General features: G+C 35.9%; 3 protein-coding genes and 1 long non-coding RNA gene across 8 annotated transcripts; 3 read left to right on the top strand and 1 right to left on the bottom strand.

The window, feature by feature from the left end:
• Window positions 1–5463, top strand: LOC109172729 (probable glycosyltransferase At3g07620). 4 transcript variants are annotated; one of them, XR_002052782.1, is made up of 7 exons: window positions 1–309; window positions 385–699; window positions 1624–1910; window positions 2710–2942; window positions 4478–4741; window positions 5124–5206; window positions 5363–5463. XR_002052782.1 is itself a non-coding variant. In XM_019321966.1 (6 exons), exons 1-6 carry the CDS (start codon window positions 130–132, stop codon window positions 4126–4128), a joined length of 1275 nt encoding a protein of 424 aa, XP_019177511.1. In that variant the 5' UTR covers window positions 2–129; the 3' UTR covers window positions 4129–4396. The 4 variants fall into 4 exon arrangements, 3 of the variants coding, with proteins under 3 accessions (XP_019177512.1, XP_019177513.1, XP_019177511.1); XM_019321966.1 differs by lacking the exons at window positions 4478–4741; window positions 5124–5206; window positions 5363–5463 and adding exons at window positions 3586–3743; window positions 4027–4396 and having other exon boundaries at window positions 2–309; XM_019321967.1 differs by lacking the exons at window positions 5124–5206; window positions 5363–5463 and having other exon boundaries at window positions 4478–4952.
• On the bottom strand, window positions 4372–7659 carry LOC109172728 (metal transporter Nramp1-like). Of its 2 annotated transcripts, XM_019321964.1 has the most exons (12): window positions 7509–7659; window positions 7279–7319; window positions 7065–7143; window positions 6846–6950; window positions 6458–6567; window positions 5998–6179; window positions 5831–5900; window positions 5564–5737; window positions 5343–5447; window positions 5122–5253; window positions 4933–5028; window positions 4372–4827 (listed from the first exon to the last, which is right to left on the bottom strand). In XM_019321964.1, the coding sequence occupies exons 1-12, from the start codon at window positions 7612–7614 to the stop codon at window positions 4540–4542; spliced, it is 1488 nt and encodes a 495-aa protein (XP_019177509.1). In that variant the 5' UTR covers window positions 7615–7659; the 3' UTR covers window positions 4372–4539. The 2 variants fall into 2 exon arrangements, with proteins under 2 accessions (XP_019177509.1, XP_019177508.1); XM_019321963.1 differs by having other exon boundaries at window positions 5564–5900.
• Window positions 6798–8527, top strand: LOC109172730. The gene is made up of 4 exons (XR_002052783.1): window positions 6798–6897; window positions 7081–7192; window positions 7511–8060; window positions 8418–8527. It is a non-coding gene; the product is annotated as an uncharacterized LOC109172730 (long non-coding RNA).
• Window positions 8528–14938: 6411 nt separating this feature from the next.
• LOC109172628 (UDP-glycosyltransferase 91A1-like) lies at window positions 14939–16646 on the top strand. The gene is made up of 2 exons (XM_019321825.1): window positions 14939–15888; window positions 15990–16646. Exons 1-2 carry the CDS (start codon window positions 15057–15059, stop codon window positions 16589–16591), a joined length of 1434 nt encoding a protein of 477 aa, XP_019177370.1. The 5' UTR covers window positions 14939–15056; the 3' UTR covers window positions 16592–16646.
• The last annotated feature ends 1099 nt before the right edge of the window (window positions 16647–17745 follow it).

Below are 17745 nucleotides of genomic sequence, written 5' to 3'. Positions count from 1 at the left end.
GCTTGCCCATCTTTGTCTTCTACTACGATTTCTTCAAGTCTACTGAAAGCCCAAATCTCGAGCTCGAGTTTAGCACGCTGTAGCTCAGCCTTTATCACGATCTGCCGGAAACAGCCCTCTCCGTCGGCGATGTTGGCTGTGAAACCATCACAGCAACAAGCATCTACTTTCACCTTCTGCACTCTCCGAGGCTCTCTTCTCGCTCTCGCTATCCTGACCCTAGTCTCCTTCACCTACCTCTCTCTCAACTCCATCCTCTCTCCCTCTCTCCAATCCGCCACCAATTCTCCTCGCTTTCAACCTTCTACGGTAAATTTTCCTCAATTCAGATTTTTTTTTTTTCCTGAAACCAAATGCTAATTTTTACTGTTTTGGATACTTCAGGTAATCACGTTGGATAGTGATGATGTTTCAGGATCATTACTATCGTCCCCCGGGAACGAGGAGTATTCGGACGTGTTTCACTCGCCGGAGGTGTTCAGATTGAGCTATGCGGAGATGGAGAGGAAATTTAAGGTGTATATATATCGGGATGGCGATCCGAAGACGTACTACCAGACGCCGAGGAAGCTGACAGGGAAGTATGCTAGTGAGGGCTACTTCTTTCAAAATATCAGGGGGAGTAAGTTCGTTACGGATGATCCGGATCAGGCTAACTTGTTCTTCATTCCAATCTCTTGTCATAAGATGCGAGGGAAGGTATATGCATTTGAAACGTGGTTCAATTTGATGCCAATGATTGTATATCAGGATAGTTACTGTTGCTAGTTTAACTTCATGTATTTTTCTTAAGGAATTTTTTATCTGGGGAAGGCCTAAATGGTTTTTCGCCGGATCATTTTACTTGAGTGATTTCCTCATGTCCCTATTGAAGCATCTTTTATGTATCTAATTGAATGCGTTTTATATGGTCCAAGTTTTCCACATTAATTTTGGAAGCTGCTTGTGCTTATACTTAGTGGCCACAAAGGCTGTTGTCATTGCTCTTTAGTGTTCCATTTTTTTCTCAAATCACCATGCTCAATAGAAAAGCTATTTAGGTTTAGATGTTTTTTCCTTGTTTAGTAATATCAGATGGCTGGCCCATTATGCTGCAACAGTTGTAGGACCAATTGCCCGTATAATCTCAAAATAAAATTTATTACAACTTTAAAGTCATGTCACACATGAGATGGACTCCTGCTCTTGGTTGTTATTCCTAGCTTTTCTTATGAAATGATTATAGTGCTTGAGATTTAAATCTCCTTTGGCTTGGAATTCATGCTAAGAACATAAAATGCTATCTTCACAAGGAGATGCAACAAAAAAGATAATGGCCTCCTTTCGAGTTTTGAGGTAGGGGGAACATGGGTTGAGTTTTATTGCCTAGGCATAATTTCTTTGTCTATACTTCTCCCCACATATTATCTGTAGTAGTTGTGGTTGTTGGTTTTTGTTATTTATTTATTTATTTATAATTTTTAAAGCTATTTTCTTGGCTTACCTAATTTAAGCATATATGCTTCACAATTTCCTATTTCATCTCTACTATTAAGCTGTTTTCTGTCTCACACTATGCTTGTCAGAACTTCTTGAACCCAAGTTTTGGGTCTTTTATTTATTCCTGATCTTGATGGTATGCAGGGTACATCCTATGAAAACATGACCATAATTGTCCAGAACTATGTTGAGAGCTTAATAGCAAAGTACCCATACTGGAATAGAACCCTAGGTGCAGATCACTTTTTTGTTACTTGCCATGACGTTGGTGTAAGGGCAACTGAAGGACTTCCATTGCTCATAAAGAACTCAATTCGTGTTGTGTGTTCCCCAAGCTATAATGTTGGGTATATTCCACACAAAGATGTTGCTCTTCCACAAGTACTTCAGCCATTTGCCCTTCCAGCTGGAGGAAATGATGTGGAAAACAGGTGCTACTGTAATTTGTGAACTCAACTGATATCTGATTTTCTGTGCAACATTTCCATATTTTAATTGGCATACATTCATATAAATTTTATACCAGTGGCTTGGTATATGGAATGCCAAGAATAAAGTTATACTTTACAGCTTTCTATTTTGCATAATTGCATTAACTTCAAATATGTCTAGGTTATTTATATGTGGACTGATGTGCCTGGCAGATACTGTGACCATAGCTTTGTGTAAAGAAGAGGTAAACTAGTTTTGCACTAGGGTCTCTATGTGGTTTTGCTCATCAGCCATTATTTTTCTCTTGGCATTGATTTTATTGTCCTTCTAATTGCAAGTTGGAATCCTTGCACTTGAATTTGTGAAAATCATAGCAACTACTGAGAGTTGCATTTTCTTTTGTTTGAGTTTTCTCATATACAGAGTGAACATTGTTCATTACTTCATTTTAATGAGTAAATCAAGAATGAACAAGTTGGGTTATTTTTTGGTAAATTCCTATATGTATGTAAATTTGTTTTTGGGGATCAAGATATATTTTCTGAGCATGGGTTTTTTATACTGACTTTGCAATGCGTATCCTATATAGTTCTTCATAATCAATGAAGCAAAAGCATAACATAATATTATCTAAACCTTAGTAGTGGATTTTTTAATCTCAAATGGTTTCTCTTTCTATGCATGTGTTTCTTACATCCAACACCTTTTTTATTATTTTTATTTATTTCTTTTATTGAACATATATAGATGCTTATTCAAGCCTTCCATGTAATTAACCATAATTGTTCTCTATTGCAGGACAAGTTTGGGATTCTGGGCAGGCCATAGGAATTCTAAAATCAGGGTTATCTTGGCCCGTGTATGGGAAAATGACACAGAGCTTGATATTTCTAACAACAGAATTAATAGAGCTGCTGGACCTCTACTCTACCAAAAGAGATTTTACAGGACAAAGTTCTGCATATGTCCTGGTGGCTCTCAGGTTAACAGTGCTCGGATAGCAGACTCCATACACTATGGCTGTATTCCTGGTAAGAACTTTAATTTTTAATGCTAATTGAATCAGTTACCAATTGGTTTCTTTTTTTTGTAGCAGTATTGTTGATAGCTTGATATTGATGGTAAAGTACAAAATTGGTGATTATGATTTAGTTGGCAACGAAGCAAAACTATGTCATGGGAAAGTTTCCTATGTGGATTCTCATTGACAAACAATATTTTATACTTTATTAATTAAGGATGATTTCTATATATTTATCTTTAGTTTCTCACCCACCATCAGTTCTTCAATGAAATATTTAGTGTTTAATTATCCTTACTGTATGTGTAAAGTTCATTTCCCAACACTAGATTTGTGTATAAATATCTTTCTCTCTCTCTCTCTGTGAGATTGAACCTTATATTGTTCTTCTCGACTCTAGAAGCATTGCAGCAACCCAACTATAGGTTGTTATATCTCAGAAAAAAGTAAGGACTTCTGTTGAAATTACTTTAATATCTATTTCACTGCTTGGACATTCAAACTTTAATAATGAACCATTGCATATTCTCCCTCTCTCTCTCTCTCTCTCTATATATATATATATATATATATATATATATATTTTTTTTTTTTTTTTTTTTTGCTACAGTGTTTTGCTCATTAATCTCCAATATTTTGGTGTTTCCTTGCAGTGATAATGTCTGATTATTATGACTTGCCATTCAGTGACATTCTTGATTGGCATAAATTTTCGGTAATACTCAGGGAGAAAGATGTCTTTGAGCTAAAGCAAATTCTCAAGAACATAACCCAGGAAGAGTTTGTGAGTTTGCATAATAATTTAGTAAAGGTAGGCAATGTGTTTATTGTTTAATTGTTTTTAGCCTTGTATTTATCTTGCATGTGACTAATAAAAAAGAAATAATAATAATAATAAATCATAATCAATATCTTGCATTTTCTGGGCTTGAAGCAGCTGCAGGAGTGCATAGATTTTAATTGGCAGTGGTGATCTCTTCACAGACTGAACAAAAGAATAAATGTTTATTAACCTTCGTCTATTTACTTTTTTTGCAATTGTAGAGTTGTCGACACTGATAAGAGTTTTCTACTTGTTAATGTTCTTATTCCAGGTTCAGAAGCACTTCCAGTGGAATTCACCTCCCATCAAACTTGATGCTTTCCATATGGTCATGTATGAACTCTGGTTACGCCACCATATGATCAAGTATTAAACTGCAACTTAGCATATTAAACTTGCATTTCATACTCGTACCCAGACAGTTGCTGCCTTGCAGTTTCAAGTTGTAATTAACGACATGAGAGTAACTCATTTTCACCTGCTTTAGATTAGTTATTATTATTATTAATTAATTTTGGAGGTAGTTGTGCAATGTATGAACCAATAGCAGATCTATCGAGGTCAAATTTTTGTCATATTTTGAGTTCTAGTTGTACTTAATGAGGAACCTTTTAACTTTTAATAGATGCAAGTTGAAAATTTACCCCTGTAAGTCACTACAGATTTATTCTTTACTGTAATTTATTCTTTTGATTACTACTGAAGAATATTATATAATGCGGTGGGGATGGTGAAGAACTTGTGTCCTACAGAGGGACTAGATCATCCTTCTAAATCTCATCAGCTACATCGGAGTTTTGAAGTCAGCACCTTGCTCTAGCTCCATTTCAACAGTCCCAGTAGAACTTGCTTCAGAAGATTGGACACTCTTGCTTGTAGCTTCTGGCTTCAGCGTCAAGTAGGCCAGCATTGCAACATAAAGCACCATTACTGGACAGATCATTACTGTGGAGAAGATGGATACAGCCCTGGGCATCTTTTTGCTGGTAAGCCACCCAAACAAACTTCTGCTTAAGAAATAGATGTTGACCCCAATTGAGCAGAATCCTAGTAGCCATGTGATCACTGTTACCTATTATTTGGAGGATGGAAACAATGGGTGCCTTAAATAGTTTGTGCTTTCAGTGAACTCTAGAGTGCAACAAAAATTTAAGTAGTTTGAAGTTTATAATCTGACCATCTTAGAGTTTTTATGCTGCCCCATTTTGCTTCCACTGCTGGTAAACCTAAGAAGAGGAACCAGTGCAAATGGTAGTTCAAATGATAAAATCATCTGAATTACCTCCAAGAAAAAATTAAGTTAAATTCTTGACCATGTATCAGTGCTTGGTAATTTTGTAAATGTATTATGTTTTATTGTCATTACAGAAGCAATAATAATTAGCTTCCCAGCTCCAGAAGATCCGCCGATGACGCAGACCATTAAACTTGGCGCAATTGCTATGCACCTGGTGAGCAAATTTCGCAGCCATAGCTTCATTTTCAGATCCAAAAACCCCTGCAAATTATGAATTTATATTCATTTCTTGCAAATACTTTTACTTTTCTCTCTATCATTCTGTTTTAAAATACTAATCAAAGTACTACCTGCATTATATACTGGCCAGCAAATGTCCCTGTGACTGATGAACTCTGACCTGATGCCAACAAAGACACAGCATAAAGCTTTGAACTCCATTTCCCTAGAGAATCCTGCAGCCCAGAAAAAGAAAAAACAAGGGAGAAGATGAATCAGACAAAGCATTACAGAAATAAACTATGATATTTGAATCTCATCATGTTATTGACTGGAAAGTTAGTTAAAAGACCTTAAGCAGAAATGCAGCTGAGTCCAGAGTGATTTCATTACAATGTGCTTTCTCGTCTGCAGAAGCATATGGATTTGAGCATATGCTTCCACTAACTGAAACGACTGCTACATTGACAAGGAATGCTATAAACAATGCCATTCCACTCTCCAACAGGAAGTACTTTGTTGCATTCTGTATTGAAACAGAGGAAGCAGTTAAAGGTAAGAAGCTAGTCTTGTGTTTATTTGTTTTGTTTGGACTCATAAGAAAGACAATTTTTATTACCCTAATCTGATCATTTGAACGATGGATCTTTCTAGATGTGACTAAAGCTGAATGGAGAAATAGGTTATGCCTGCATAATTATTCACTCAAAGACATTAGAGAAACTTCAATAACACAGGAAATTTTTCAACAGGAAAAATAGTAGGAAAATAAAATTTTGAATTTACGGCATGATAAGAGCTCCTAGAAGAGCAATGGAGTCTCTGGTGGCGCTTCCATTGCTCAATTTTGGGATGAACATCCCCATTGCCATGTCCTTCACATTAGGCTGGGCATGTACCATTACACTGAAGAAGCACCCCCCTACAATCATCAATAGTACTGCAATTGCTAGTTCTAGCTTTCGTATCTGCATTCATTTGTGAAATGAGGGAAATCAAGATCTAATTAACTCTGAATCCTTGAAATTGTGTTACTAACCAGGCCAGTGCTTTGTTTATACTAAACGTGTGAGATCATCGCTCTGTATCACTGATTTTACATCTCAGCACGTGTTGTCAGTCCAACATCAATTGACTTAAGTTACAATTTGGTTACTAATACTTTTATTTACTTTGGAGTGGACATTTATTATATTATAATTTGGTCATTAATTTCCTTTATTGTTGTTATGAGTATTGCACTTACGCCATATTTCTGTAGCCCAAGAAGCAGAAGAGTATTCAATCCAGCCAGCATGACCCCAGACCATAACGGTATATTGAGGAGTAATTTGAGAGCAAAAGCGATGCCTATCACTGCACGTGTATTAAACAGAAACTAATTAAATTGTAATATAGAGTACTACACAAACTAATTAAATTGTAATATAGAGTACTAAAAGAAGCCCGTGCTAATGCCTGTTTGGTTTGCTGGTTTGCAGGATAGGGTAAGAATAGAATGACCTTGGGATCTTGTTAAATAGAGCTATCTAGATCTCTTCCCCCTTCAAATTTCTTATTCTTTTTAATTTATTGTTGAACTTGGATTGCTAACTGGGATCAATCAATATTATATATATGATATGAAGGTAAACCTTGTGGGATGTCGGCAGCTATGACGGAAACTTCAGCCAGTATCCAGAGACAGTAAGTCACTGGCTTTGGATATTCGTCCTTGCAATGCTCAGACAGATGCCTTCCTGTTTCCAAAGATTGATTAAAAAGCTTCAACATTTACATTATTTTACATTTCTAAATTGCCATTTGTTCATAACTTATTCTAATATATATATATATATATATATACATGTGACCTGTTGCTACTCCAAGATTTGCTGAGCGAGATTGGATTATAAGTGCAAATGCCAGTCCGAGGAGCACGATCCATAGCAACTGTCTCACCAAACAAGTTCAAATTCATCAGAATTAAACATTCAAGAAGGTACATTCTTTATGCATTTAATTAGCTTCTTTTTCTTCCTTTTAATTAACACAGAATTGGATCAAAGAAAGGAAGGAGGGGGAAACCTCGTATTTGTGGTCAGCTCCTGCTTGCAAATCTGTCTCCACTGTATATGCATGTGTGGCATATCGTCCAAAAGAAACACAGTACAGTACAGTAAGAAGAAAATTAAATGTATGTAAAATGGAAATAGCACATTCTTCATCCGGCCAGCAGCATGATGAAATGAAAGATATGTGTGTGTGAGCTAGAGATCGATCGAGACAATATAATATTATGAATGTTAGTTGCTTACAGTTTCCAGGATCAAGATAGGCTACTGAGACCAGTAAACCAGGACCTACATAGCTCAAGAACTTCTTCCAAGTTGGGGTCTCTTGTATTTGCACCAAAGAGCCCATTTCGTTCACAGTTTTGCCTTCTTTTCTTCGACCCACCTGCCCAATTCAAGTGAGATAGGTGATGATGGCTTCACTCTCACTTTATAGACCCCCCCCCCCCCCCCCCCCCCCCCCCCTACAGTCGTCCTAGTAATCTTGGTAATAAATTTTGTCCTATTCGCAGCTAGACGTACCGCATACGTACACCGTATTAAGACATTTGCAACCGGTTTTGTTCACTAGCTGCAGTGTGCATGCTAGTAAGCTCTACTTTATAAATCCTATACAAGGGATACTTGTGAAAATTACTTTACACCTACTCAAATAATCAAGCTAAGTCAAATTACACCAAACACATTGTGGTTTGATGCATCATTGTTGCTTTTCATAAAATGAGTTGCAGGTACAAATTCAATCCCGTTGGAGTGTACTCCAAAAAAAAAAAAGAAGTTTTATCAATTTATAAGGTATCAGAATTTGAATCATCACTCTTTTAAAAATTTAACTATCAAGGACCTTTTGGTCCAATGGTACCAAGTTGCTTCCTTATGTGAGAGGTGATGCGTTCGAGTCTTGGTGGAGGTGTAGTAGCTTAAATATATTATTAAAAAACCCATTTGATATAATTTAAAATAAAAAATCAAATTGTAGTCCTAATAAAAGATATAAACATTAATTGGATTATTTATATACTAGGGGTGAATTTGTGAATATATATAGTGGGTTTATTTTGTGTGTATTTATAATCGGGATTGGGTAATGAATATATGCATAGAATAGCCAAATCCCAATTATAGGGTACTAAATCCTATACAATCAAATAGGACGGTATCTAGCTACATGCACATGAACTGTAACTACACAAGCAAATGGATTCACCTCTGCTCGTGCTCCCAAGGAAGACGACGTAGGGTTTAGCTATTAGGGTCGAACATAAAATTACATAATTGGCTGTGGTTTATTTTTGTGTCACCTTATGATGAGTATGTGATACCAGTCACCAAAAATATTATCAGAAAGATGAAAATGATATATTTTCAAAATTTAAACATTAAAAGTGAAAAAGAAATAAATTATTGAACAACATAAATAAAGATATTATATTCTATAGTCAATGAATTAAAACAACTAACAACTAACATTTTTTTTTTGAAATAACTAACATATTCTTATTTAGTATTTTAAAATATTATAGTTTCGAATAAAACAAAGGACTAAGTCATGCCATTCTAAATTTAACTTTAGTAGATGTGGGCCAAATATTTAGTGAGTAAACTTTACATGCACGATTCAAATTGATTATGAATTAAGTTTACAGTACAGTGATAATAAGAAAGTACTCATAAATTTTGGTAAGGATCCATATAGGATAGGATGTATGTAATGTTACGACCACAAATTTTGAAAATTGTAATTTTAATACATTCTTCCAAAAGGCTGAACCCCAACCCTAAGGGCCCCCCACACCCCGGCCCGACAGAGCATTTGGGAGGATGTAAATCATGGTGACTCAACTGAACATGAACCACAGAGGCTAGACCGGTGCTCATTGTGCACAAGGAGCCCCCCTCACTTTGAGAGGGTACTCCCACACTACCGTTGGTGAGACTCGATCCCTGGTCATTCTTCCAAAGTTTCACCTCTATGACCAGTTGAGCTACCCATGCGGACATTGTAATTTTAATACATGTTATTACATATACATACACATTAATAAAGAAAAAAAAAACATACTTTAGTCCTTCAATTCTCAAATTATCGTATTATCCTTATTGAAGGATGCTCATACAAAGTGTTTGATTAGATAACGGATTTGGCTCCTTTAAAAAAAAAAAAAAAAAAAAAAAAAAAGAACGGATTTGGCTTCGTATATGCTGCTCAACAATGAAGAACCTCTCTCAGTACTCATTAAGAAGGCAAAGACATATCAATGTGATTGTAGGGTAATTGATTCTAACGAAACATACTTTAAATTTTTGTGGCGTGACTGACGTCCAGTCACCAGTGTCCATTCAGCTTTCATTAGTTATGACTTATGACAAAATATAGAAATATTGTCCTTTAATTTGGTAGTTTTGGGACGTCATATCATTAATAATGTTTGGAGGTCCCAACTGACACGTGATTTCTTGACTACTCGTTGCATGTGTCAATCTCCTTGAATTGGATGCTCAATTGTGTTTGTGCATGGATATGATTTTCCTGCAGGTTAAGTAGTACAGTGTTCTGATCTGTTGATTATTATATTGGTTTAGCGGTGATGCAATTATTGTATGCCTCGATCACCCCGGTTAACCACATGAGGTATTGGCACTATCGATCTCCTCACTAACACCAACTGCCCGGGATATATATTAATATATACTTGGCTCACAACCACCCATCTCGTATGATTTTCTTGATGCAAATCTTATGATGTGACTAAAAAAAGACATATACCTGACTGTATTATTAAATTAAGATCCGTTTAAAAATAATTTTCGAAAGTTATTTTCCGAATTTTTTTGATTATTTTTTGAATTTTCAAAATGTTTGAGTATTTAACAGATAAAAAAATATAATTTTTAAGGGTCCGTTTGAAAACCTGAAAAATATTTTTCAAAAAATGTTTTTCAAGAAAATGACTCATTTTCAGGAAAATAATTTAAAAGGTTATAAAAGTATATTTTTCTGTGGTGGTGCAGTGGCGATGGTGGTGGTGGTGTGTTGGTGGTGTTGGTGATGGTAGATGGTGTGGTGGTGGTGGTGGTTGTGGTTGTGGTAATAATAATGTGAAAATTAGAAAAAAGATGATAAAGAATATAAACTTAAGAAAATAAAGAATTTAGAAAATGTTTCTAACTAAAAATCTAAGAAGATATTTTATGTCAAATTGGCTTCCTTTTTCATTTTTTATTTTATTTTTACTATTTAGATAATTGACTAGCTATTGGCTTCAAATCTTGATCACTTAGTAAAATACATATTTCCGTTGAATATAAAATTACAAATAAAATCTTTTATATTTCATTTGATAATGTAAGTAGTAATGCAAATGCAATTAATTATTGAGATCTTTTTAAAAATTAATTTTAAATGATCAACTTTGTCATATTTGTTATGCATGTCATATTTTAAATCTGTGTCCAAGATGGTTTAAAGTGAACAATCAAGAATACAAAAAATAGGCGCACATCTACCAATTGTTATGCCATGGAATCGTGTTCACCATCCATGGTGAACACGATTCCAAACGGTAACGGTGCCTACGAGCACCGTTATCTTTCACCAATCTTTAAAAAAAAAAAAAAAAAAAAAAAAAAAAAATTAGCAGCGCGACTTTTTCTTCTTCATATTTACATTTTGCGGTTTCACTTCCTCTTCGCGCAAGTTTCTTCAACACTCATAAATTATGAATCAAGTATGGATTTATGAATGTGCAGTTATGAAATTATGAATTTTCTTTTATGAGATTATGAATTTTCTGTTATGAAATTATGAATTTTTTGTTATGAGATTATGAATTCTTTGTTATGAGATTATGAATGTACAGAAAATTCATAATTACATAACTGTAAATTCATAATCTCATAACAGAAAATTCATAATTTAATAAATGTAAATTCATAATCTGAACATAGAATGCAAAACGATGTTAACAACACATTAATTTAATTTATTTTATTTTTTAGCAAAAACAATGTCGTTTGAGACCGTGTTCACAAAGCATGGTGAACACGTTTCCACGGCATAATTTGCGCACATCTACCAAAAAAAATGTATTAGATTTTTAAAAAGTGAACAATCAAGAATACAAAAATTATAAATTTATATTTGTCTCATAATTTGAATTAAAAAAATTTCTTCTCATGTGCCCTGAGGCCCGGCCCTGGGCAAGGTCATGTTGGGCTCCTGTCCAGGGCCATCTCTTAGAGAGGCCCATGATATATATAATTTTAGGCTCCTGTCCAGCAATCGTTATACCCTACACCACGGCGAGCATAGCACTGTGCGCCGCGCGCCTCCCAAAACGACGTCGCTTTGGGAGGCGCGGTAGGAAGTTGCTGTGATTATGTGTATTTGTTCACATAATTATGTGTATTTGTTTACACAATTATTTGTATTTGTTCATACAGTTATGTACATTTTTTATACAATTATGTACATCCGAATCAGAAAATTTGTGTGTATTATGTTAAGAGTTGATGTGTATTATGTTAAAAATTTATGTTTATTATGTATTATGTTAGATTATGTGTATTATCTTTTAAAAAGAGTATGTATATTTTGTTATATAATTATGTACATTCATGTATACAATTATGTGTATTCTAGTATAACATTATGTACATTTTTGAACAACGGTTTTTTTTTAAAGAAAAAATTACTGCCATTCACTGGGGCGGGAAATTTTTTTTAAAAAAAAAAAAAATTAAAATGACGTCGTTTTGCATTTGAGCGCACAGTGCAACGCGCGCCGTGGTGTAGAATATAAATTGCTCCTGTCAAGGGCCATCTCTTATAGAGGCCCATGATATATATAATTTTTGGCTCCTGTCCAGGGCCATCTCTTAGAGAGGCCCATGATATATATAATGTTAATACAACTTAAATTTCTTTTCCTCCCTTCAAATTTTTTTTTTTTTTTCCAATTACTATATCACCATGGCAAATTATGTTGTGCATCCGTATACACCATGCATGGTGCATACGGATGCAAAAACGACATCGTTTTGCATCAAAACGCGCGTCCTATTTAAAAAAAAAAAAATCAGTTTCAATTTCCATCAACAACATTATGTTATTCATTTTTTAGTTCATTCATTCTGGATTTTTAGTTATGAAATTCTAGATATATAGTTATGCAATTCTGGATGTGTAGTTATGAAATTATGGATGTGTAGTTATGCAATTCTGGATTTATAGTTATGAAGTTATTGATGTGTAGTTATGCAATTCTGGATGTATAGTTATGAAGTTATGGATGTGTAGTTATGCAATTCTGGATTTATAGTTATGAAATTATGGATGTGTAGTTATGTAATTCTGAATGTATAGTTATGAAATTATGGATGTGTAGTTATGCAATTCTGATTTTTTGTTTTAAAGTTAGACATCAAAATGATGTCGTTTTTGCATCTAGATGCACCATGCATGATGCATACGGATGCACAGCATAACGATCCTATCACCATGTGTTAATTCGAACTTAAATATACGAGGGGAAATGATAAATCTTAACCTTTAATATTTATTAGATGGATAATTTAAATCAGATTTGTTCTCACGTTTTTATGTTGAAAGATGTTCTCATATATATATATATATATATATATATATATATATATATATATATATATTATTTCACTTACAAGTACAAATAATTTATCTTGTTAACATTCATATACCTAGGTGCAACTAATTATATCGTTAGATGCACCTAATCACAATTAATTTATCGACAAAAGTAAAAGTGAGAGATCCAATTAGTTTATTTGGTCCTGAATCACGTCTTAGACACAATTTTCAATCATGTTTCTTCTTTGGACTTATATGCTTATTTTATTCGGGCAATACCACTAAATCTTAGCAAAATATATTGTGGAAAATTATCCAATGTACAAGATGGGCTTACGCATAAATATTCATTTTTAATTCATTAAATGTTCAATTCAAGTCTTACGGATAAATATTCATTTTTAATTCATTAAATGTTCAATTCAAGTCAACAAAATGATAGATAAATAATCAATTTTATTACAATTAAAATTTCTTTCCCAATTATTATATCACCCAATGAATTAATTCAAACCTAAATGAATGGGATTTGTAAATCTTAACCTTTAAGATTCATTGGATGAATAATTTGAATTTATTTTCACGTTCTCATGTTAGAAGGTGTTGTCATATGATTATATATATATATATGTGTGTGTTAGATATTTACTTATTTTCAAATTTGATTTAAATTGAGAACTTATGTTCTATAGGTAAAAAATTTCACAACACAATATATAAATTTATAAATTAAGACACATAATATGTTGTATTACACATCTACTAATTTGATTTAGGAGGTACAAAATTGATACTCTCAAAATAAAGAATTCCATAACACAAGATACAAAAACTCATAACACAAAACACATTGATAGTGCTAATTACACGTAAGCAATATGAAGTAACTCGAGACCAACTAAAGCAAGTAAATGTCTTTATTGATCACAGTAAAGGCCCTAAGTACAATCTACTTGGTTGCTCTGAGTGCCGACTGACTGCGGTCGGGCTTCTCTAACAACAACCTATCGATCGTCCAAAAGTCCCCTACACTGTAGCTACTGTGGGTATTTATAGCCGCTTTGCCGGGGACAGGATTCCAGCCGTTCGGCATGTCCTCCACGTAGCCACCACGTGTCATCCTCCCGGGTGCCCTGCCTGTCGATGTAAAGAACAGCCACGTGTCCTTCATCAGCTCTCTCGCCAAAGGGCTCCCGCTCGGTGGTTGACATCACCGGTCGGGCAACTCCCGGTCGAACCCCGACCGGGTTCTCCACAAGGAACCCGACCTGTTACCTGCAAAGACAAAGAGAAAAGGACAAAGGCTTCTCGGTCGTGGTGAAACTATGCCGGTCGGGATATTCCCTACCAAGTCCCCACAGACGGCGCCAAAATGATAGTGCTAATTACACGTAAGCAATATGAAGTAACTCGAGACCAACTAAAGCAAGTAAATGTCTTTATTGATCACAGTAAAGGCCCTAAGTACAATCTACTTGGTTGCTCTGAGTGCCGACTGACTGCGGTCGGGCTTCTCTAACAACAACCTATCGATCGTCCAAAAGTCCCCTACACTGTAGCTACTGTGGATATTTATAGCCGCTTTGCCGGGGACAGGATTCCAGCCGTTCGGCATGTCCTCCACGTAGCCACCACGTGTCATCCTCCCGGGTGCCCTGCCTGTCGATGTAAAGAACAGCCACGTGTCCTTCATCAGCTCTCTCGCCAAAGGGCTTCCGCTCGGTGGTTGACATCACCGGTCGGGCAACTCCCGGTCGGACCCCGACCGGGTTCTCCACAAGGAACCCGACCTGTTACCTGCAAAGACAAAGAGAAAAGGACAAAGGCTTCTCGGTCGTGGTGAAACTATGCCGGTCGGGATATTCCCTACCACACATACACATACTTTATAATATTAAAAAAATGTAACGGAATAACCAAACGTTCACCGTCAAAAGTAAATCGAAAATGATGTCGTATAGACCAGGATTTGCAATGCACTGCAGATCCTAGTCCACAGTATAAGGATTGTCTATATACTTGTCAAAATTGTGTTATAAATAAACCTAAGGTGCCACTCGTCACCTTGTAGTGAAGATTCAATTCTACCCAGAGTAGATTAAAAGGATAGTGAGAAGCTAAGTGAGAAGTGAGAATCACAAAAAGGTTCTAACTTTGCATTTTCCTAACATTAACAGTTCTCAGCCATGGCGAGTGAGAGTAGTACACTTCACATCGTGATGCTCCCATGGTTAGCCTTCGGACATATTATTCCATACTTGGAGCTGGCTAAGCTCTTAGCTGAGAGAGGCAACAAGATTTGGTTTGTGTCCACTCCCAGAAATATCCAGCGCCTCCCCAAATTGCACCCACACCTCGTACCCAACATAGATCTCATCGGATTACCTTTGCCGCAAGTCGAAAATCTCCCAGAAGATGCAGAGTCCACCTTGGACTTACCTTACGACAAGGTGAGGTACCTCAAGATTGCCTTCGATGAGCTCCAAGACTCCATGGCTGCTTTTCTGCAAACACTTTCCCCAGATTGGGTAATTCACGATTTCGCTTCGTTTCGGTTAGTTCCTATCATGGAAAAGCTGAGCATCCCCAGCGTGTATTTCAGCATATTTACAGCGTCTATTAACGCAATCTTCTTCCCTCAGTCGGCGGTTATTGACGGTGTAGATTCTCCAGTGGAGCCAAAGCATACGACGTCCAAACCCAAGTGGGTTCCGTTTGAGACCACAATCATGCCTCGTAATTTCGAGATGGAGCGCGTGTTCAACGACGCTTACATCGACGGCGGCAACGTCTCCGACCTTTATCGCTTAGGTGTTACCGTGAAAGGCGCCAGTGCTGTGTTCGTTAGGAGCTGTTACGAACTCGAGCCGGAGTGGCTGCAATTAGCAGAAGAGGTTGTCGGAAAACCCACCATCCCGGTTGGGTTACTGCCCACCACAGCTTATGATGATGAGGAAGACGATGACAAGAAAGCAGCTTGGCTTGAAATCAAGGAATGGCTAGACAAGCAAGAAAAAGGCCGGTTTGATTTTGGAAATTTAATTAAATTGGGATTTTCTATACATAATTTGGTTATTTGGTTATACGATACATATTTATTCTGTGCTGGGTGGTCTCAGGTTCAGTAGTGTACGTAGCTTTTGGGAGCGAAACAAAGCCGAATCAGGAAGAAGTGGTAGAGATAGCTCTGGGGTTAGAGCTTTCCCAGCTACCATTCTTCTGGGTTTACAGGAAACAACGCGGCTCCGCGGATGCGGAAGTGACGAAGCTGCCAGAAGGGTTCGAAGAGAGGACGAGAGGGCGCGGGGTGATATGTACAAGCTGGGCACCTCAGCTGAAGATACTGAGTCACGACTCGGTGGGAGGGTTCTTGACTCACTCAGGATGGAGCTCGGTGGTGGAGGCCGTGAAATTTGAGAAAAAGCTGATTTTGCTTCCTTTCTTGGCGGACCAGGGGATTATTGCCAGGCTGCTGGTGGAGAAGGAAATGGGGTATGCAATAGCGAGAGATGAGAATGATGGATCGTTTTCTAGAGACTCGGTGGCCGAGTCATTGAGAGTGGTAATGGTGGAGGAGCAAGGAAAGGTTTTCGCAGAAAATGTGAAGAAGATGAAGGCCAAATTGTTTGACAAGGAGAGACAAGATAATTACGTTAATAAGTTGTTGGATTATCTGCATGCACCGACCATGTATCAGCCAAGTGGTTCCAACAAGAATTAAGTACAGTACGTACGTGTTCAATGTTCTGGTCTATAATAAATGCATTTAATGTGCATTTTTTACTGTTTTTTTTTTTAATTAAATTTTATTGAAATAATTTTTAGAAATCCAAATAAAGTTAATTTTTTTTAACCAAAAAAAGTTAAGATTTATCATTTTCCTCGGAATGAGAGATATTATGAATTTGTTTGGTTCTGAATCACGTGTTTGACACATTTTTCAATCATGTTTCTTCTTTAGAATTATATATGCTTACTAGATTGTACCCCTGCAATGCATGAATGAAAATTAAACTATATTATAATTAAATATTGAATTATTAATACACTGAAAACATACATATAATTATTTAATGAGAAATATGAAATACAAAATGTTTCAAAATAATATTAAACTTATCAAAGTCATAAATATGAGTAGACATAAACATAAATTAAAATAATTATATATATTCTTAGCTAAAACCATCACTTCAAGATCATTTGAGTTATTAACTCTAGACAAAGCCACATACAACTGGTCATGTACCAAAACTAACATGTTTGTTTCAAAAGTAAACCAACGTTTGTAAGACTTTGTCCTTGGCTCTTATTTATTGTCATTGCATAAGACAACATCCATTAGAGTTAATTGACTCTTTTGAAACTTAAATGGCAATCAAAGATCCAATGGTGTCAATGACAATTTTGGAATTAAAACCCGTGTATCCATACTACTTCCTGACATTACTTTCGCTTCAACAACATGATCTCCCAATTTAGTAATGATCAATCTCATACCATTGCACAAACCAAGAGTATGGATAATGTTCCACTAAAGCATAACTACAGATCCAACTTGCAAGCTAAGACAATGATTTGGAATACCTAAGCAAAAAAACATACCACCACTAGCAACCGCAACTTCACCAAGAATTATGTCATAAACATGTCGCTGTTCATCTGTAAGTTTTCTAACCTTATGAGCATCACAATCATATGACAATTCCTCATACAACAATTGATTTCCATGCAAAGTTGAGCAACTAGTATCTGACTATCTGGTATAGGCATATAAGGAAAGCAAGACAAACTCTTTCCCTATGCACTTATAAGCTTTTCAATTTCAAGCAAATCATAATTAGCCTTTTCATTATCGGTTAGCATTAATCCTAA

Source organism: Ipomoea nil, unplaced genomic scaffold (assembly GCF_001879475.1).
Source record: "Ipomoea nil cultivar Tokyo-kokei standard unplaced genomic scaffold, Asagao_1.1 scaffold0418, whole genome shotgun sequence".
Taxonomy (NCBI): domain Eukaryota; kingdom Viridiplantae; phylum Streptophyta; class Magnoliopsida; order Solanales; family Convolvulaceae; genus Ipomoea; species Ipomoea nil.
Note: the sequence above shows the minus strand (reverse complement) of the source record. Positions and strands in the feature narration are given on the sequence as shown.